This window comes from Candoia aspera, chromosome 8, assembly GCF_035149785.1.
Source record: "Candoia aspera isolate rCanAsp1 chromosome 8, rCanAsp1.hap2, whole genome shotgun sequence".
NCBI classification, from domain to species: Eukaryota; Metazoa; Chordata; class Lepidosauria; order Squamata; family Boidae; genus Candoia; species Candoia aspera.
This window is the reverse complement of record NC_086160.1, coordinates 40,213,354-40,233,638: the sequence shown is the minus strand read 5'-3', so window position 1 is coordinate 40,233,638 and position 20,285 is coordinate 40,213,354. Positions and strand designations below refer to the sequence as shown.

General features: G+C 40.7%; 1 protein-coding gene across 1 annotated transcript in view; it reads right to left on the bottom strand.

Annotated features, from left to right (window-relative positions):
- Positions 1-15,152, bottom strand: part of FREM3 (FRAS1 related extracellular matrix 3) — a 75,704-nt gene extending 60,552 nt beyond the window's left edge. Inside the window, exons 1-3 of the mRNA XM_063310723.1 lie at positions 14,936-15,152; positions 9,475-14,859; positions 7,133-7,222 (exon numbers count right to left, since the gene is read on the bottom strand). Of these exons, the coding sequence (XP_063166793.1) occupies positions 7,133-7,222; positions 9,475-14,859; positions 14,936-15,152 (5,692 nt within the window). The remainder of the gene's footprint in view (positions 1-7,132; positions 7,223-9,474; positions 14,860-14,935) is intronic.
- Positions 15,153-20,285: the final 5,133 nt, after the last annotated feature.

Sequence of the window (20,285 nt, the reverse complement as noted above, 5' to 3'; positions counted from 1 at the left end):
GGCTGGCTTTAGGCTAAGGCCAAATAGACCTAGGGTGACAAAGCTGAAGGGGTGCCAATGCTGCCTCTCCTTCTGAATCATTCTAAAAATGCAAATCTTTAGTGGCCATCAGTCAGTGTGGCCTCAGGGCACCATATATCATTGAGCTGGCACTGCACCCAAGTCATGCATACATACACATATGCACACATATTTGGAACAGCTTCTTCTTCACTATGCTGCAGAAGCTTTAACTTTTCAAAACTGCATGACCTGCTATGGGCTAAAAGATTCTGTATTACTAACATATAGCTTCTGCACCTCCTAGCATACATTAAAGTGCATCAATTATTTATCAGGTGAAGAGAACTTTTTCACAGAATTGGCTTTAGCTTTGACTGGTAGATGTAAAAGTCCAGAGAAATTTTCTTTTGCAACTGCTGAAGCCCAAGAGCAATGATTGGGATCACCCCAAACTGGCACTGATGATTTTTAGGCAGTGCAGCAGGCAAATCCACTCCAGAGTGCTTTGAAAGTGATGCTTCTGGTATGTTGTTACCAATTCATTCATACCAACTCTCTCCTTAACTGATCCACATGATGATGCCGTCATGACCCATCTGCACACTGAATCTTGTATGACGGAATCTTGTGATCTCAATGGTAGATGAGAGAATTCATTTGGGTCCAGCTCAATACTTACATGCAAAGACCTACACCATCCACACCATCTGCTCAATTGGCCATTCCCTTGGGGATAATGACAGACAATTGTGATGGCCTGAATAGAATTACTAACCATAAAGTCCTTAAGCTCCTTCATATGAATGGAGAACCACTCTCTTATATGACAGTGTCAAACAATCCATAGGTTACACATAATTGGCTTAGTGCTTCTCTTACTGCAGTAGATATTTCTGATGACACAAAACCCACCCCAGCCATTTTGTATGAGATAATTATAGGACATTCCTTCCTGAAATCATCCTGCAACTATGCAGTTAAATCAAGATTTCCTGGACAGTTCTCATAGGAATGAGAATGACCTGGGAGAGTAATGCTAAGTGACACATGTTTATACTCTTTTCAATACCTGGGTCAACTCCTGGCCATTAGCCAAAGCTTGTATGCAAAATATTCCAAGTGGTCTCCTTCTGAAATAACAACACTATTTCTCCACAAGAGTAAGATATTTCTTAAATGAGTTCTGAACCTGAATACTGATGATCAACAATATACAAACAATGATACTTAAACATTTAATGTAATATAAATGAAAATTTAAATTACTTTTAAAAAAACAAGATGATTGCATTTTACTGAGGGATATGTTGGTTTGTATGTTGCTTAGTACACCTCCTTTTTTAATGGGAGAAGGATTGGAAGGTTATAATTTCTTGCTAGCCCTACCATGTTCTTGCTAGCCCTACCACACGGGCAGAAAATTCTGTTTCAGCAGAATAGCTGTGGCAGTCAAAGATACTGTAAACAAGAATATGCTAGCAGAACAGCTGTCCAGCATTTAACAAAACAAGAACAATGTTGCTCGGTTTTTACTGAACAACTTTTCGTTGATTTGTTACCATCCACACTTCTTTCTGGATGATTATTAGGAACCTTATCAGCCCGAGTGCACATATCTGATGTGCAGTCACAAAGATATCTATTATCAACTCTGCTTTTGTTCCTGGAGTCAATTTGATGGGTCTACAGTGGTAGAACGAGACCAGCCAGGACACTTTTTTCCATTATATGATCTTCTTGAGTGGCAAGAGGAATCTTCTAACTCCTTGAAAACATTGGGTTAATGATAAAAGTTATTTATCCTTGAACATCTCATCCAGTGTCATAATGACAAGAAGTCTAGTGCCACTAAGTGCTTTCTTATTTTCCACCACCCAGCACACAAAGATTGTGTTTGCTCACTTTTGGTGAGCAACCATGGCTTAAGCCACAAGGCCATTCACTCCCACAGACCAGCTGCTCCATACATACATAGCTAGCAGATGAACAATTCAGATTTAAAATAACATGTGAATACAACTGCTGGGAAGTCTTCAACTTTTAGGTATGGCTGGATTGGCATATTTTCTGCCTAATAAGGCAAGTGTCTTATAAATATGGAAATTGTTTTGAAAAATCAAACATAAATGTAACTACTGTAAACTATCTTTCTGTGCAAATCCATTATGTGAATTACAGGAAAGTATTATATTTCTTAAACACAGCTGAAGATACATAATAAAAGGAGATTATTATATCTTTGTTTATAGTTCTATTAAATAAGCCTATAAAACTTCTTTCCTTATAAGGTTTCCATTTTGGAAATTGTTTTCATTGTTTACAATACACTTATTTCAACATGCTTTGCAGCTTCTTAAAGTAAGCAAAATATAAATATATTAAAATGTTTAAGTGAATACATTTTTAAAAGGAGAAGATTACAGTTGTTTATGTTCCCGGTCTGTTGAATAATAGGAAAGCTGTATCAGTTTTTTCAAAATCCTGCTAATTTGCCTATGAGAAGAATGCAAAGCTAATTATTACTCAAACAATATTTTCCTATTCATTGGAAGATTTTTATGCAATTATTCCAGTTTATATGAATGTCCCAGACAATAAATTTAAGAATCAATGCATAAAGGAAAAACTGAAAACACCAATGCCAATAAATCTAAAGCAATAAAGAGTTAGGCATGATGTCCTATTCTGATTTGTAAATATATTCAGCAGCATTTTAAGTTTATTCTAGGGCATGATGAAGCTTGCCAAATATTAGCCTCTTCATGGCACAGCACCATGAACCAGAAAACCACAAGTATATACATTGCATACTTTTCAACTTATACAGGTTTCTAAATCAATGTCAGTATAGATCATTACACATCACTAGGATAACTACAGCTTACTTGTTTGTGTAATAGGTACTACTGATATATGAAATCAATATTCTACCATTTATAAAATGGAATAAAATAATTTGTCTATCTTCTAATGAAGATTTGTATCTTTTCCTGCAGAGCAAAGACAGTGTTAGTAAAAAGAAAAAGAAAAAAGTCAGAATTCCAGTTTTTCACTTTACTGAAATAACTCTATCTGGTGTTTCATTTCATCAGTTACAGTAATGGTTCAACGATATTTTCTTTCCACCCATTTTGTTTCTCCTGGCTTAGCTTCAATATGCTGCTTTCATTGAGGTTAGTGGAAGTGCATGCTACAAACCATTTACACCATCACAGCTTTATCTATTGATTACTGTATTAGATTCATTTTTAAAAGGTGGGTCCTTCCAGCTGTAAGATGACCAAGGATTTTAAGGTGCCAACTGCTGGGTAAGGCATAGAAATTATTTGATTAACCAAGGAGAACTCTTATTTCTTTCCATCTGGTATAAGTAGATTTTATATATCTTTATGATATAAGTTCACCTTCTGTTTCCAAGAGTTCTCATTAAATCTACGTTTACTAAATGAACAAGCACATTTGCCAATATGTAGCACATTTGCCAGACGTGTAGCATATACCCAGGCATATGCGACCACCTGGATACCCTGCTGGCTTAGCCTTATTTCGGCATTTGCTCATATCATTACCCACTCTAATGATGTAGAAGCCACAGCAGCACATCTAGCTCCGGTGCCATGGCTGCAGTCTTAATCCTGTTCCCCTCAACCATCCTTGTTGTCTGAAATAGGTCTCTTGAGGGAGAGGTCTAAGCAAACAGAGAAGATGCCTGTCTACAGGAACACCCAGCTGCTCAGCCTCTGGGGAGAGCCCTTCTCTTATTTCATCAAATGAACATGTGCTCAAATAGTACTCCTACCATCTCCAAATGCATTTCCTCCGTATCATTTTGTCCTTGGTCTCTGGGAAGAAGTATAGGGTAGGGCTGTTCTCCCTGATGTAGTAAATCACATACAGATATCAGGCACTTTGAAACTTTAAATAAAACTCCATGCAGGTTTTTTAGACATGTCTCTTTCATTGAATTCCAATCAGAGTTTACTGCCAACTGAAAGCAGAAGAAAACAATAGATAAACTATTTCTTCCTATTTATTCATTTTGCAAACCAATGGATGCCTCTTTGCTATGTCCTGAGTTTAAAGTTCCTCTCCAACAATCCTGAGAATATGTGTGTGAGTGTGTATATAGTGTGTTTGTGTGAGACAGCATAGATATGAAGTCATTGCATGGCTCCACCTTCCAGGTCTGGTAACTTCTGTAGCCCTTTTGGAATTGTTGAAACCATTATAGCTTCCTAATCGAGAGTCATGTATATGAGATGGGCGGCTATATAAATTTACTAAATAAATAAAACATCTCTTCCTCACTTATCCCATATTTTGCATCATTAGAAGAAGAATTACTGTACAGGACATTATCATAATTCATTATTACAGCTCCCCCAAGATTTTTTTGAAAATTAAATGTATCCTCTTGGTTATTCAATTTCTATTCTACAAGATTTTTGTTTGTACATTAACTATTATGCACCTATGCAATATACAAACAGGGAGTTGCATTATCTATGGTAGTGGGAAATAATGTGACTGGGGCATTCCCTTCCTGCTCTGCCAGTAAACCAGAACATTATATTACATTTAGTCATCCAGCTCTTAAAACCAAAGCTCTACAGATTATCATCCATTAGCAGCTTTAATATCACTTTTCCATTCCGTCATTGATCTCATATCCATTAAGAAACTTCTGATGATTTCATGTGTCTTCATTCCATACAACCTCAGCTATTATCCCCTCATCTCTGGTACATTACTGTACCTTATGAAACCAATCACTGCCTATTCCAAGGATAGTATTACTTGTACTAGCTTCATATACTGTATGCATAAATGAGAATATAATTTCCATGTTTGATATAGAAACAGGTACTAAATCATACGCACAAAGATATATATTCATGTTATATATCTTTAGTATATATAAGTTTGAAACAAGTTAGTAAAAGGGATACATTTTGCTTAACAGAGATCTAGCACTAATTTCAAAGGGCTACTCAGTTCTTTATTTATACTATCTTTTAGAAAATGCTAACATGTATAGAATATATTTTAGAATATAGAGAGGTGCCATATTTTGTTCTGTTTTTGTACAATATTGGGGGCAATGCAAACATTCTCCAAATAAGCTCCAAGTACAATTGATATTTCTATAAATTGTTTTATAAGAATATTTTTTGTCTGAAAGCAAAATTACCAAAGCATATGACTTTTAAAATCTAGGAATAGTAATAAAGCCTGTGATCATTGTTTTAAAATGATCATTAAACAGTTTACTGGTACACCAGAACAGTTATAGCTCATATAAGCATTTTTTTAAAAAAAATTATATATTCCTTACCACAATCTTATGCATGTTTGCATGAAAGGAAATCATTCTGTTTCCAATCAGAATTAATCCCTAGCAAATGTGTTTAGGACTGCAGATTTATTTGTCTGATGAAGGTGATGCATCTCAAATTATCACCTACTCTCATGGCTATCAAAGGCTACAGTGGGAACAGAATGCAGGACAAGATAGACTTTTGGGCTATTCCAATATAGCTCTTCCCCTGTTACACTCTTATAACTATCATGCAGTCTTCCATGATCTGGCTGCCCTCCAGCAGTATGGATTTCAACTCCCAGAATTCCTCAGCCAGTTTAGTCACTGCTGAACAATCTGGAAGGTGACCAAGTTGGGGGATGACTACTCTTATACTGTAGAGAATAGCCAATGGTTCTTCAGCACAGATTAAAATGCTAAACAATTAGATATACCAGGATTTTAGTCTCCTCAAGTGATTACGCATGCTTATTTCATATGTTGTCCCATAGCTTCCTTTCCTCAATCATATATTTAGTAAAAGAATTAGAAAAAAAGGGTTTTAAAAAGTTGGAAACCGTAGATCAGAATCTGCATTCCCTTTCCCACCTACCCCATGCTTAGATACAGCTTTGGACCCCTTCCAAAAATTCCTACCAAATCATGATTTTAATAGGACAGAAGTGGAAATGAGTAAGTATATTGGAAGTAGCCAATATTGATTGTTTAACAACATTTAGTAAGGCTGTGCAGCACTTTGGATTGGAAGTACTTGAGATGAGTAGCGTGACTGTGGCCCCTGTCTGCAAGTCTTTAAAGCAGATACAGCTTTTCCAGGATCACATGTTTACCCTTTGTAGCTGGCTGAGAAAAGAAGTGTCTGCTTTAAAGACTTGCAGACAGATGTGAACCCCTGTATACTCTGAATCATTTTTTGGAATCAAAACTTAAGAGCTGCATAGTCCTAAAATTAGTTTTGTTCTGCTCTCCCTTTCTTTGTTAGGACTAATTTTGGGATTGCAGCTACTGAACAGCACTCAAAAGCACCAGCTGACTCTTAGCAAGAAAAGTATTGAAAGCCCCCCACCCCACCTTAGATATGAGAAGGAGGTGCAAGAAACGTGTGTTCACCAATAATGACCAAAATAATGTTTCAAAGTCCAACTAGAAAGTATAATTAACTAGCATTTAGGATCCTATATCTGTACAGGTAGCAGATTATAATCACATTTGATTGAAGATGGTTGCATCCCAAATATTCAAATCTTTCCTATCAATTCATGCAGGCTGAGGGAAGTTACAGACATTTCTTTGCCTCTAAACCAGGTTTCACACTGATAGTACTGACTCTAGAGAAGTCATCTCAAATCTGTAAATAGGGAGTAATGATGTATATATATATCAAGCCAAAATGAATTGTAATTTCCAATTACTGTGTAATCTTATTGTTGTTGTTTATCTGTTCAGTCTCTTCCCACTCTTCGTGACTTCATGGACCAGCCCACGCCAGAGCTTGCTGTCGGTCGTCAACACCCCCAGCTCCCCCAGGGACGAGTCCATCACCTCCAGAATATCATCCATCCAACTTGCCCTTGGTCAGCCCCTCTTCCTTTTGCCTTCCACTCCCCTAGCATAATATATATACAATATATGAGTTTCAGTGCCACTGAGCACCAAAGGACTTAGTTGTGTCTAAAAAAAAGCAGTTCCAGTACAACCAATATATTTCCTGCAGCCTGAATTACAACACATTCACAGTATTCGATGCCAGTATTCATGTGTTCAACCTTTTAAAACTACTGAACCACTGTAAGAAGTATAAAAACTTACCATTATCTTCAATTGAGAAATAGAAGATATCACTTGTAGCATTTTCATGTTCTTTCAAGGCATAGCAGATCTTCATATCATCAATATCAGCTGATGGGGATGAGAAAAGTTACATGAATCACTGTAATCCTGACATCAAAAACATTTCAGTCCATTTTTTTTTTAGAATAAGTTTGTAATTTACAAATATTTGTGTATGTTTACTGCATTAAAGAGCAATAGTAATGCTTGGTGATTAAAACAAAAGAAATTTGAAATCTGCTATGATTTGGTGCACCTTTTTGCAGGGGTGTCTATTATTATTTTAGCTTCTCTGATGAGGCACAATACTTCAACAATACTTATGTGACATAACTTAGGGCTACCAGATCTGAGCTGCAAAATCCAGATGATGACCGGACGTCAGGAAAGAGATACAGAAAATCTAACTCATTGCTGCCATCTAGTGGCCATTTGGATTTCTGCAGCCCAGATTTGGGCCCTGAATACAGGAGAAAAACCAAAAATATGTAGCAACTGCATCTTTCAGCTGCTCATAGCATTTCAAAATATTAGTCACCCCTATACCAACAGTGCAAGACAAGCCAGAATTATTGCCTGATCAAAGACACTGACAGAAAACAGCTCTAAATCCAATTTGGGTTGGCACAAATGAAATCTCTGTTCCTAATCTATTTAGTTTTGCTCAAACCATAGAAATTAATCAACTGACTCCATTAAAATGCGCTGTCCTTCCCTCTATTAACATTAACCATGATTAAAACTTCTACATGCATCAACCTTACCCATGATTTGTACTAACCATATTTCAGTATGAATCAGAATTTAAAAATCCACTTTCGAGCTGGCTTCAAATTTCTATTTGAATAGTGAATCTCAATTGGTGTCAAATATGAATATTACCTATAGTAACTAGCCCCTTAAGCTTCTAGCTATTGCTGGAGCGTGAAAAGAAATATACGTCCTCTTCAGTGTGGCTGCTTTAGGCCAGGTCACGCTGTTTTTCCAATCAGCTCTCTACTGTCTACTCTCACGTGCAAAGCCTCTCCAGTGCATCACCCGAGGACTTGTTATTCTTCAAATGATCACAGTTTTCTTTCAGATCTGCAATATTTGTAACAATTATGAGATGGGAAAGTGGTACTCTTACTATCATCCATATGTTTGCCAAGCTAATGTGCCCTTCACAGAATCCAATTAAAGATATATGCATACAAATACCTGCACTGGCACTGCATGACTATAGCTAACAACGCTGCAAACAACTGGAGAAGGGCAGCAGATATCCTACATATAAACATTTGAAAAAGCCTAACATTTCCCCCTTTGCCAGCTGGAGTGCTAAAACCTGATGCCCTTCAGATGTGTCTGAGGCCCCCAGGTGTTCAGGCTTCAATTTCCAGAAAGAGATTATGGAACTTTATCTGCAAAGCATCAGTCTTGGAAAAGACTGGTTTCAGTAATTGTGAGTCACATGCTTTCATTCAGAATCTATGGCTGGGTTTACACACAGCACTGTCATGATTTCTTGAGCAAGCCATAGTGGCCTAGTTCATACATTATGCTAAGCCACAAAGCAATACAAATCGCCATAGAGAGAGCAAACAAACCACATTATGGCTTCATGTGTAAATCCAAGTATTAATTACTATACACTCAGACCACATGGAATGAAATATAGAACTGATAGTTTGTGCTGAGTTATAGTTATTGATTAGCCATTTGGCCATATCAAAATAGAGTTATAATCACTGAATAATACCCTAATAATTAATGGGATGATACCACAGCAAAATTACTCTTCTGCTGGATAATACAGTACATGTTACAGATGTTTACTCTGTAGCATTTCTTTAGAAAGTAATGCTTCTAAAACAACATATAACAAGCCTTTAGAGTATTAAGATTTTTTAAAAGTAACTTTTAAATATTTTACACTGCCAAACATCTGAGAAAGCCTGTACAACGAACCACATAAATAAATTGTGATTTTAAAATATATTTATGAGTTTGGTGTCCATAATGCAAAGCCACTTGTTCTACAATGAATTGACCCCTGTGTGGCTATACTGCTGGATTCACACATTGTTCTAGGCCTTTATGGGGCATGGGATTGGTTTTGTCTTAGCAGGATTATAAATCCAGTTAATTATGATCTTGGCAACAAACCAAGTTAAACAAACCATGGCTTGGATGGGTGTAATGACCCTATCAAAGAGTAAATTGCTTGTAGAGATGGTTCTGCAAATAAGATCTTAAAACAATATCCAACCAGACTTGTTTTAGAAGCATTAACTTTCTAAAGAAACATTTAAATAAACTGGTGACCAGTTAGTACTAACCTTGGGTAAAGGCTTTGACACTTGCATTTCCTAGAGCAACATTAATGAGAAATCCATGTTTTGGCCCATCTGTGATCTTGTATTTCAATAATTTGTGAGGACTATCTCGGTCTTCTGCCTTCAGAGACTTGCTGGTTATTAGGAAGCCCAGGTGCCCTGTTGCAGTATTTCTCAGTGTGGAGGCGCCCTTGTTCACAACTATCTGTGGTACTCCATTGTCCAAAGCATTGATCTGAATTTTCATCGTCTGTGGGTGATGGGTTTCAAGGATGGTATCAGGAAAAACATAGAAATCTGGATGTGTCCCATCCGTTACAGTGAAAGAGAAGCTATCGTGATTCGTTTCAGTGCCATCATGTTTATAGTTGATCATGTTTTCATTTAAGTCTTGTTTAGTGAAGCTGGTGATGGAATAGCTGTTGTTATAAATAATCTGACCGTGTACAGGGACTTGGGTAATTATGAAGCGGAGTAGATGGTCAGGTGTGTCCCGATCATCCACATTTAGCTCAAATGGTGTGATCAGTTTGGTTTCCCCTTCCTGAACTGTGAGGTCGTGTATTGTCAGAACTGGCTTCTTATTGTCCACGTCAGTAATAGAGACTCTGAAAGTACGGAAGACTGGATTATAGCCATCAGTCACTTCAAACTCAAAGCTATCCATCTTTACCTCATCATCTGCAGTGTGTATGTAATAAATCTTGTTTCCAGCTAGTTGAAGCTGAGTGAAAGTAGTGACAAGAACTCCAGGGTTGTCAGAATTCTCTAAATGACCTCTGCTTGGTGCCCGGGTGATGCTGAACCTGAGTAGCTCATCAGGACTGTTGATATCACTTGTGCTGAGGAGATCAGTAGTGAGAGTCACTTTCCCACCTTCTTTCAGAGTGACCCCTTTATTGATCACCTCAGGAAACACCATATCAATGCCTTTGATAGTAATGTAGAAGTATCTGTCTATCAAAGGATTGATGCCATCAGTGACATCAAACTTAATTAAGTCACGGAGTCCTTGTTGGCCTATATGGGTATAACATATATAATCATGATCTATGTCATCCTGTGTGAAATTCATGCCAAGTGTAATGTTGTCTATCACCTCCTCCTCTTTACTTATACGCTGTAGTAAGCCATGCCTGGGTGGTAAACGAATAATGTAAGTAAGCATCCTGTCTTGTGAGTCTATGTCAGTGGCTCTGAGGTCTTGATTGGTGATAACTTTTGACTCACCAATATCCACTTCTAATCCATCATTGATGGACATCCGGGGTGTTTCATCATCAACCAAGATGACCATTATTAACACTTCTTCTTCCACTGTGTGCAAGCCATCAGTGAGCTGGATTTTGAAAGAGTCCTCTTTAGTTTCTGAGTCATCATGTTCATACACAATGCTAGATGCTTCCTGAATTTCTTCCAGAGTGAAATTAGTAACAGACACAGTACCTGTAGCCAGCTGGTTAACAATCTGCCCATGCTTCGGGGGAACAGTTATGAAGAAGCGCAATTCATCTGGGGGAATATCTGCATCAGCACCATTGAGAATGGGTGTGTCAATGACCAAGCTCATTCCTTCCAATACCACAAATTCACGTGCAAACAATTCAGGCTTCTCATCATTGGTTGGGATAATGATAATTGGAAAGAACTGGAGTGGTGAAAAGTTGATACCATCAGAGCAGTGGAAAGTGAATCTGTCTTCCAAAGGTTCCACTCCCTTATGGATGCTCTGAACATAGTTGATATGACCAAGACGGATATCTTTGATGGAAAATGCACTGATGGCAGTCCCAGCTCTGGATTTTTCAGATCCTGGTGCTGGAGAGATATTCTCAAGGTATCCAGCAGAGGTCTGTATTAGAATGGTACAAAGAATATCATCTCTGGGAGTATCAACATCCTCCACATCCAGCAGCTCTAACCTTAGCACATTTTTCCCTCCTTCACGAACAGTAAATGGTTCTTCTCCCAACATAACCTCAGGAGCAATGTTGTCCACTGGCAAAAGAGTTACAGTCACACGTACTCCTTCCACTGTGCTTCCTCTCACCACCCACTCACTGGACAGATCTGAGATAGTAAGATTGAAAGAATCAGTCTGTTTCTTCAATCCAATCTCTCCACTATTGTGAGCATAAACAACTGTTCCACTTATGAGGTCCTCTTGAGTGAATCTTTTAGCAGGCACCCCATCCAGTAAAATACTACCTAGTTTTGGGGGATCCTCTACAATAAAAGTTAACGCCCATTCATCAGTATCCTCATCTGTGCCCTGGATAAGAGAAGTAGTTATTTCAGTGGCACTATTTTCCAGAACATCAATAAAGGCCCCCAAAAGTCCATTACTACCAGGAACAGTGATGCTGGGATGTTCATCATCAACTGGTTGAACAGCAATTTTAACTGTGATTGGTACTTGATGGACTCCATCACTTACTTCCAATTGGAAAAAATCACTTCTGTACTCATCACCACTATGCTGATAGGATATGCGACCATTAGCAATGTCATCTAACAGAAAAGATTCACCCTGTACTATCAATCCCTCCTCTAGGTAGCGCAAATGGCCATGCTGAGGTGCTTCAGTTAAAGTGAAGACAATCCGGTCAGTGTCTGTATCTTTATCAGTAGCATCTAGCTGATTGGTTGTGAGAAAGAAAGTACCCCCCTCAAACACTGTGAAACCAGCATTGGTTATTTGTGGCGGCTGATTATTCACTGGCTGCAGGAAGAAAGTGAAAGTGCCTAGGACAGAATTACTGGCTGTATCTTCTACACTGTAAGTGAATTGTACTACTCTTGGAGTAATGCCAAGCTCTTGATCTGGTGGTCTATAGGCCACTTTATGATGATTTATCTGTGCTTGAGTGAAATGGGTAATGGGCACCAGAGGGCTGTCAGTCAACACAATTTCACCTGCCATAACAGGGTGATTTTCATCTATGTCAGTTGGTGGTGTAAGCACTGTATATTTCAGCTCCCTGTCATCTGTATCCAAATCAGTGTAACACAGATAATGCTTCCTGAAATGTGTTACTTGATATTCCAGGACAGTCATCTGCAAGGTGGTCCCTGGGTACAGTTCTGGAGATAGGTTATCTACTGGCTGTATCTTGATGATAAACAGCTGTTCTCCAGATTGATTTGGAGGGTCATTATCATCCTGGAGATAGAATACAAACTGGTCCATCACTACATTGGTGCTATGAGGTCCAATATGCCTATAGAACAACTTTCCATCCAAGATATCCTCTTGCAGCCATTCAGTCACTACCTTCTCATATATTCCCTCACTGTCTATAAAGTGCCAGGAGGATGGATCACTATGATCTTCCTCCACATCTTCCTCTTTTTCATAAGATGATGGGACCTCTGCCTGACGCAACAGAAGCTCACCAAGATGTTTTTGGACAGGTATATCTGAAGACCTTTCAACTTCCTTAAGAACAAACCGAATAGTTGAGTCATCAGAATCTATATCAGTAGCACTGAGGACAAAGGGTGAGATCTGGACCACCTGGTGCTCACTTAGGACCAAGCCAGTGTTGGCATTGAGGAGTGGTGGTTGATCATCCTCAGGGGCAATTGTGATTGGATAAAAAAACTCCACCTGGTGTTGCCCATCCCCCATACGGAAGATAATGTTATCACTGAAACTGTGCTCACTGCCATCGTGCTGGTAGATCACCTGTCCAGCTTCCAACTCTGCTGCAGTAAAAAAGTGCCGACCAGGAGATGCACCCAAAACTCTGAGTTCACCATGTTTTAGACCTCTTGTAACCCAAACCTTCACTTCATCTAAGTTGTCCTCATCACTAATTACAAGATTGTCTGAAAGTGGCCTCGACTGACCTTCAAAAAGCATCATTTGAGGGCCAGCAATGCGATTAAAGACAGCCATTGGAGCCAAAGTGTTCATAGGTTTCACCACCACCATGAAGGCAAAGGGGTCTGAAGAGGCACCCTCAGGGTCCAGCACCTCCATCTCAAGCTGGAAGAGTCGCTCATGGTCTGAGTCCAGTGTGGGGGGCTGGTAGGCAATCTTCAGCTCCCTCAACTCTTGCTGAGTGAAGGAAGTGAGTGGCCGGCTGGGATCATCAGTACTTATCAAGTAACCCATTGTCCTGTCCTGCCCTCCTACACTGGGCCAGGGGGAGGTGAGATTAAATAGCAGTAGGTCTGATGGGGTCTCCAAGTCCTCCGCGGCCAACATGTCAGGGGTGATGGCGGTAAGCACAAACTGGTCCACCTCCATCATGAGCAAAGCCACGAAGCTAGGCTTGGGTGGGGTGTTCTCAATCCCCTCCCGGACCCGAACCACTACCTGAAAGTATTCCTGCTGCCCCAGGCCCTCGGGAGAAGCGCTGTCCTCCAGCACTTCAACCCGCATGGGGATGTAGTCGCGGTTGGGAGACGGCGTGGAAGCTGTGTGCTGATACCGGACGCCCTCGCTCAGGAAGTGGCCGCACTCGTTGCTGTAGCCCGGCGGCAGGGGACGCCCGCTGGAGTCTACCAGGCGCCCGTAGGAGGGCAGGTGGCTGCCGCTGCTGGGAGGGTGAGGGAGGGCGGTGAGGCGGCAGTGGCGATTCCCGAGCTCCCCCGCCTCGGCGAAAGCCAGGACTTTGGCGTCCAGGGGCTGGCTGAGGCCACGCAGCTTCTCCACGGCGAGCGGCAGGTTGCGGCTGAGGAGGCGCAGCTGCTGCGAGAGCACCTCGACCTCCAGCGCGAAAGGAAGGACGAGCGTGCGGGTGGGCGAGTCGTAGCGGAGCTGGAGGCTCAGGCGGTCGCGGCCGGGGCTGCGAGACCCGAAGTGCGTGTAGGTCACCTCGCCGGGGCCGAAGTTGCAGGGGAAGCGTTTAGGGGATAGCGCCCCAGGGCGGTGAGGCGCCGGCGGCGGCCCGCTCTCCAGCACGGTCAGGACGCACTTGTCGCCCGGCTGCATGCGGATCACTAGGTCGCGAGCTGGGTCCAGTGAGACGGAGCGGCCGAAAGGCACGCGCAGCCCGCGGTTGGCCACCAAGATCCCCGGGGCGGCCCCGTCGAGAGCGCTGGCGTCCGGTTCTCCCGGCTGAAGGAGAAGCGACGGCCCGGCCGAGTCCGGTTGTCGCTGGGTGGTCCCAGGCACAGCCAGGCTGCAGAGCAGGAGCAGCGCCACACCGAGAGGCGCCCGGCAGCGGCAAAGGTGCCTCGGCGGTTCGGCCATGCCGCCGCCAGTGGTGCCTCTCTCGCTCGCGCTGGACGGCGAGCCCGAGTTTCGACGGGCTTTGGGACCCGGGGACGGAGTAGGGCCGCTGCGCCGGTAGCGTCGACGACAAGGTGCAGGACCCTGGCGTCTGTGCTGCTCCGGAGCGGGGCTCTCTGGGACTCGGCCACTGCCTCCTGCAGGTACTAAAGGGGAGGAGAGGGGGTGGGGGCTGGCAGCCTCTCGCACCGCCCAGGAACTGCCTCCCCCTCCCCGGCCCACCCAGGAACCAAGGACTTAGTTCCTCTGCAGCCCGAAGCGGCGGGGAAGCCTCCATTCGCTGAGTGAGCCGGTCCCCGAAAGAAGACAGGGGGCCGATCCTTCTCCGATCGCCACCAGACGCCCTCGCTAGCAGGAAGGCAGACCGTTCGCTCCGGGACCAAGATCCAGCCCGCAGGGAAGAGAGTTCCGTTTCCAGCAATCTTTGCCTCCAGGGCATGGTTTTTCAAGGGCAGTGGCACGGCGTTTCTGTCGCTTGCGCACTGCTGCCTTTGGTACCAGAGGTGAGATAGGAAAGATGAACTGTGGTCCAGTCCAGCAAAGGCAGTAAAAATGTGATCTTACAGTGCTCCGAGACGCGTTGTTGCTGCCACTGCAACAGAGCTCTTTACTCGGAAGTTATCACGGATGTTCCTGGATGGGTTAGGTTTAGGTTGTGTTCTGGTTCAGGCAAAGTATGCCCTATGGCACCTGAGAAGGGCACCGATGCATTGGTGGAGCCAGCCTTCCCTTCAATTATATCAGACAGGAATTCCTAGCCAGAACTCCTGGAAAATGCTGTGCACTATAGATGGGGGAAGGTTAAGGTTGGCAGTACTCTTTGCCAGGACAGTCAATTAATTTCCTTCTTAGAACAGGTGGTTTAACAAGCAGAATCTCTGGAGACTGTCAAATCCACTCATTCTCATCAACATTTCCAATGGGAACACCAAAATCTCATGATACTTGCCAAATTCAAAAGACTCTGATCACTCTGATCAAAATAAATGATTCTTTCTTTAATGTTGGAGTCCCACAGGCATCCTTGGGAGGAATCAAGTATGCCCAGCTGCCCGGCTGCCCATTGCCCTTGGCTTATATAGTAGTTCTCTGCTTTGTGAAGGCAATGACATGGTTTGAATAAAGCAAGAGGGGGAGTAGAGCTCTGGAGAGAAAGATTAGGATTCCAAAAACTTTAGATTTTGCTAATTCTACATTTTGCACTGGAACTGCAAGTACTTATATATAAAAAGCAGATATTTTTATCTATAACTTACATTGGCCTGGGAATTGCTAGTTTGTAAGTTCTCTAACTCTGCAATCATGTGCACACTGACTTGGGAAGGAGCCCTGTTAGACTCTGTGCAAACAAATTGCATTCTGCATTTGTCAGAGCAACAACATCTATTTAAAGTCTCAAAGATTTTTGGAAACCAGAAAGATACACAGGAATAAAAGTATATTCCTGAGGCCATATGTTTAGTTAGTTAGTTTATGAGATATGTGAAGCCATCCCTTTCACAATTTATTTAATGCATAACCATAAAGATTAGAAAAGGAAATGTAGAAAAATATGCAAAAGAAACAAAATATAATCCACACAGGGCCACTGGGGGAGGCAAGCGGGGCATGTTCCCTGGGTGCTGCGCTGGGGGGGGGGGGGCACCAAAATGAACGCTTGGAGGGGTGCCAAAATGGGTGCAGAATCCATGTTTGCCCTGGGTGACACAGACACTAGTTGTGGGCCTGAATCCACACAATATTGAAGTTTAATAATAATATCAACATCACAAAACAGGCTCATCTACCATCCCAGTCTAGTCAGCAGGAGAAGAGCCAGGTTTTTAGGGCTCTACAAAAGGCTTTTTTTTTTTTTACGGGCAACCAAGCTGGAAATTTTGTCCCCATGGTATTCCAGCTTCCCTGTATTTTTGTACTTTGTATCACTATCCAGTTTTCACCACTTCTTTTAGCATTCCTGGAGCAGTTGCTTCTCACCTTTCACCCTGATATTTTTCAAAGTATGAGAGAAGTTAGGAGCTTCAGATGATAAGCTTGAATTTTGCTCTTGACAATACTGAGATTTTAAAAATGGGGTCTAATTCCACACTTTTGCAAAGATTTCAAGACACTTTTAGGATAGCCTTAGGTTGTCTACTAAGACCTTTGTATTCAGTGAGTCTTAATACTGGACCAGAAAAAAAAGTGTGAGAAATTGCAGCCTTAAGGTCTTAGTATAGTAATGCAACAACTGAAGAGATAGAAGTATTATCTCTGAATGGGGCACTAAAATTCTTATTTGCTACATTATTCATGTAATAAGTGTAGTGCTGCAGTATATGCCCTGGAGTAATAAGGTCCCTCGTGTCTTATAATTTTGATCTGTATAAACACACTGCCTAGAAAACCCAGTGCAATAACCTTGTACCTCACTTCATATGAGGTCATTCATACAAGTCAGGAGTAGACTACATGTAGCCCACAATTGCTTCCTGGAATGCAGAAAAAATGCTTATTTTTTTATGGCATGATTTTTGTTGCTTTGTTAAAATGGGTGCATTAAGACTTTGCCAGGTTAATGCACCTAATTTGCACTGAACCTCTCCTAGACCTCCCTTCCCCAAAAGGGCTAAAACTGCCATTAGTGATCTCATGAGAATGCCAAAATCTTATGAGATCTTGCACCAAAATGACAACATGTAATGAAACCTAACCAACTGGGATGGGGGAGAATGCTAGTCAGCTGTGTGAGATGAGAAAAGGTTACTGAATTACTGAACTAAATAAATTTGTATTTATTTTTATGCCCTTTCCATTTCTCATTTGTATGACTTTTGCTTGAAGCAGTTTAGGAGCAGAGAAATTAAGCTGTTTTGTGTTCATTTTATTTAGTGAGTATCATGTGCCATACTGATACAACTATACTATTTTGTCATATTGCTAAATTTTTCTTTTCAAGACAATTTTCAAAGCATTTGAATACACAGAATCATTGTTTTTCTCATTGTTTGTCCAGACAGTCTCTTGAAGTGTTATTAACTTAAAAGACAACAAAAGAGATCCTGAATGGCTGACTAATTAGATAAATAGTTATTTATAGTGACTGCCAATCAGCATGTATGGACTTCAGCATTCAAAAAGTCTGTTTCTGAATAAATCACCACTATTACTTGATCAAAGTACTAAAATATGTCTATTTGACAATTGCGTCCTTGATCTGAAATGTTGGTAATGAAAGAATTCCTGTATTTTAGCAACTAATTATATATTGGATTTTAACTATGTTTTTAAAAGTATGCTTGAAAAAAAATAGCAAGAATCTAATAATAGTTTTCTCTGACAAGCCAAGTTGTCTAGCAGCAAAATTAAAAACATTGTTCATTATCTTTTTAGCTGAGCATGAAAAATATATTTCATATGTATGTACAGTAATGTATGTATGTATGACTGAGTTTATTCCCCACCATTTCCAGTTAATGTGAAACTGATTTCTATTACCTTAGTAAATATTACTTTGACTATGAAAACTGTGTTGTACACAAATTAACCTTTAGGTGGTGAGTAAGTTGAATAGCCTATTGCAGTGTCTCTTTGATGTATCTAAGAGTTGATATTTCAGAGTAGATTACCATGGTAATTACCAACTGCAGGCCATGTGAACAGAAAGGTCTTTCACAAACCTGATTTATGGTAATGCACCATCCCGTCACACTATGATCCTTTATTCACAGCCACATCAAAAACAGGCATCAAGACGACAGATGGAAATGGCTATGAATGTATTCAGATATTTACTGTATAGGCAGATATCTGATTCTTCATTTAACTTGGACAAATTGTGGGCAGATTTGTCTGAGACTGAAGCTATTTTATTAAGCTTAAGGAAATTCAGATTATACAATTAAATATGAAATAGTTGTTTCATGTAATTTGTAATCATGTACTTGCATCTGAATGGATAATAAATGCATGCAATTATTTGAATGTAATGCTTTTTAAAACATTCAGCACAAAAACAGCCATCTTAAATACAAAAAGAAAGCTCACTTTTCCAGACAAAAGTATCTGCAAAAGTAGTGCTAAGAAAGTGGTGACTATGATTTATTTGATTATTTCCATGGCTATGTTTTCACAATTTATAATCCATGGTTAAATCCATGATTATGAAATTAAATCAGCTGCTGAGTTTGCACAACAATGAAGCACCAACATATCACAGTGGCTGGGTGTCTACAATACACTGGGCCACATACTAGAAAACCACATTTTAGCCTAGTAGCCCAGTTGAACCCAACCACCAGATTTATTCCAGGTTTCCATCCACTAATGGGAGTGTTCCTTCCACCAATGGAGTTCAGTTGGAGATATTCCAGGAGGTAGAAAGGTGGCATTTGATTACTTGGCTTTCCCTGCAACTCTGTCATCTCCAATGCTGTTCTTCAGGTCCAACAATTCTCCAGAGTAATGGGGGAAAAATATAGAACAGCAATGTAGGCATCTGAAAGTTATATCAACCTTTGTTCTGCCAGTGAGATGCTAATTGGATCGGAACAGTGCATGGATGGAAGGAGCCTCTTTATTTGTGGGTGGCAGATCATAAATTCAACCCTATATCTTACATAGGACAATGCAACCCTTTTTTAAGCTGCTCTTGTAAATGGTTGTGCTTGATTTAAGTCCAAAATTCCCATGTCTGCAATTTACATACAAAAAAAGCATTCTTTGTAAGACATTGCAGATATGAAAGGCCAATCTAGACATACACAATGGCAAATGGCAAAGAATTAGAGCATGGCTGTAAAGTCTTATGTAGCTAAGACTTGCTGTGTGCAAGTCTTAGCTACATAAAGTGTGGTCTCCAAAACCAAGGGAGCCCTATGTTCTCTCCCATGATATGCTGACCTATGGGAAATGGATCACTGGTCTCTTGCTGTTATCAGTGGGAAGTCTGCAGTATGGTACTTAATAGCAAGCTGATCAGGTTAAAGCCTTCCTAAATCCACTGGGTAAGAAGAAAAAAATCATTGATGCAGCTATATATTATCAGCAACTAAAATATAACAGTTTATACCATGTTGAAGTACACATAACTGCAATATAACAGATAGTTAAAATTGTATGCACAATTAGCATACAGTATATATTTACATTATGCAATACTCTTGGTATTTAGAAGGTAATTTTGGCTGGCCTTCTTCCAATTAATTCAAAGGTGGTGTACTGACATGCTAGCTCTGAATTTCAGAGTCACATTTAGGCCAAATTGCTGTTAGTGGGTGGGATAAATTATCTCTAGATCTCTAAACATAAACACTTCCTTATATGGCAAAACTTTTATGCAAGCCTGCTTAAATCATACTGTGATCTACCTGGTTACTGATAAACAGGCAAGGAATATTATAGTAGATATGCACACAATCAATATTTCATGAGAAGAACCTCATAGCAAATCAGGCTAATATTAACTGCTTTTAATTCTCAGTCACTCTCAATGGAAAAGATTTAAGAATGTAAGTTTTGCAAAATACTACATGGCTACAGGATCCTGTGTCTTGCTTAGCTGAAGCTTTTATTCAGGTATCTGCGTCAACCT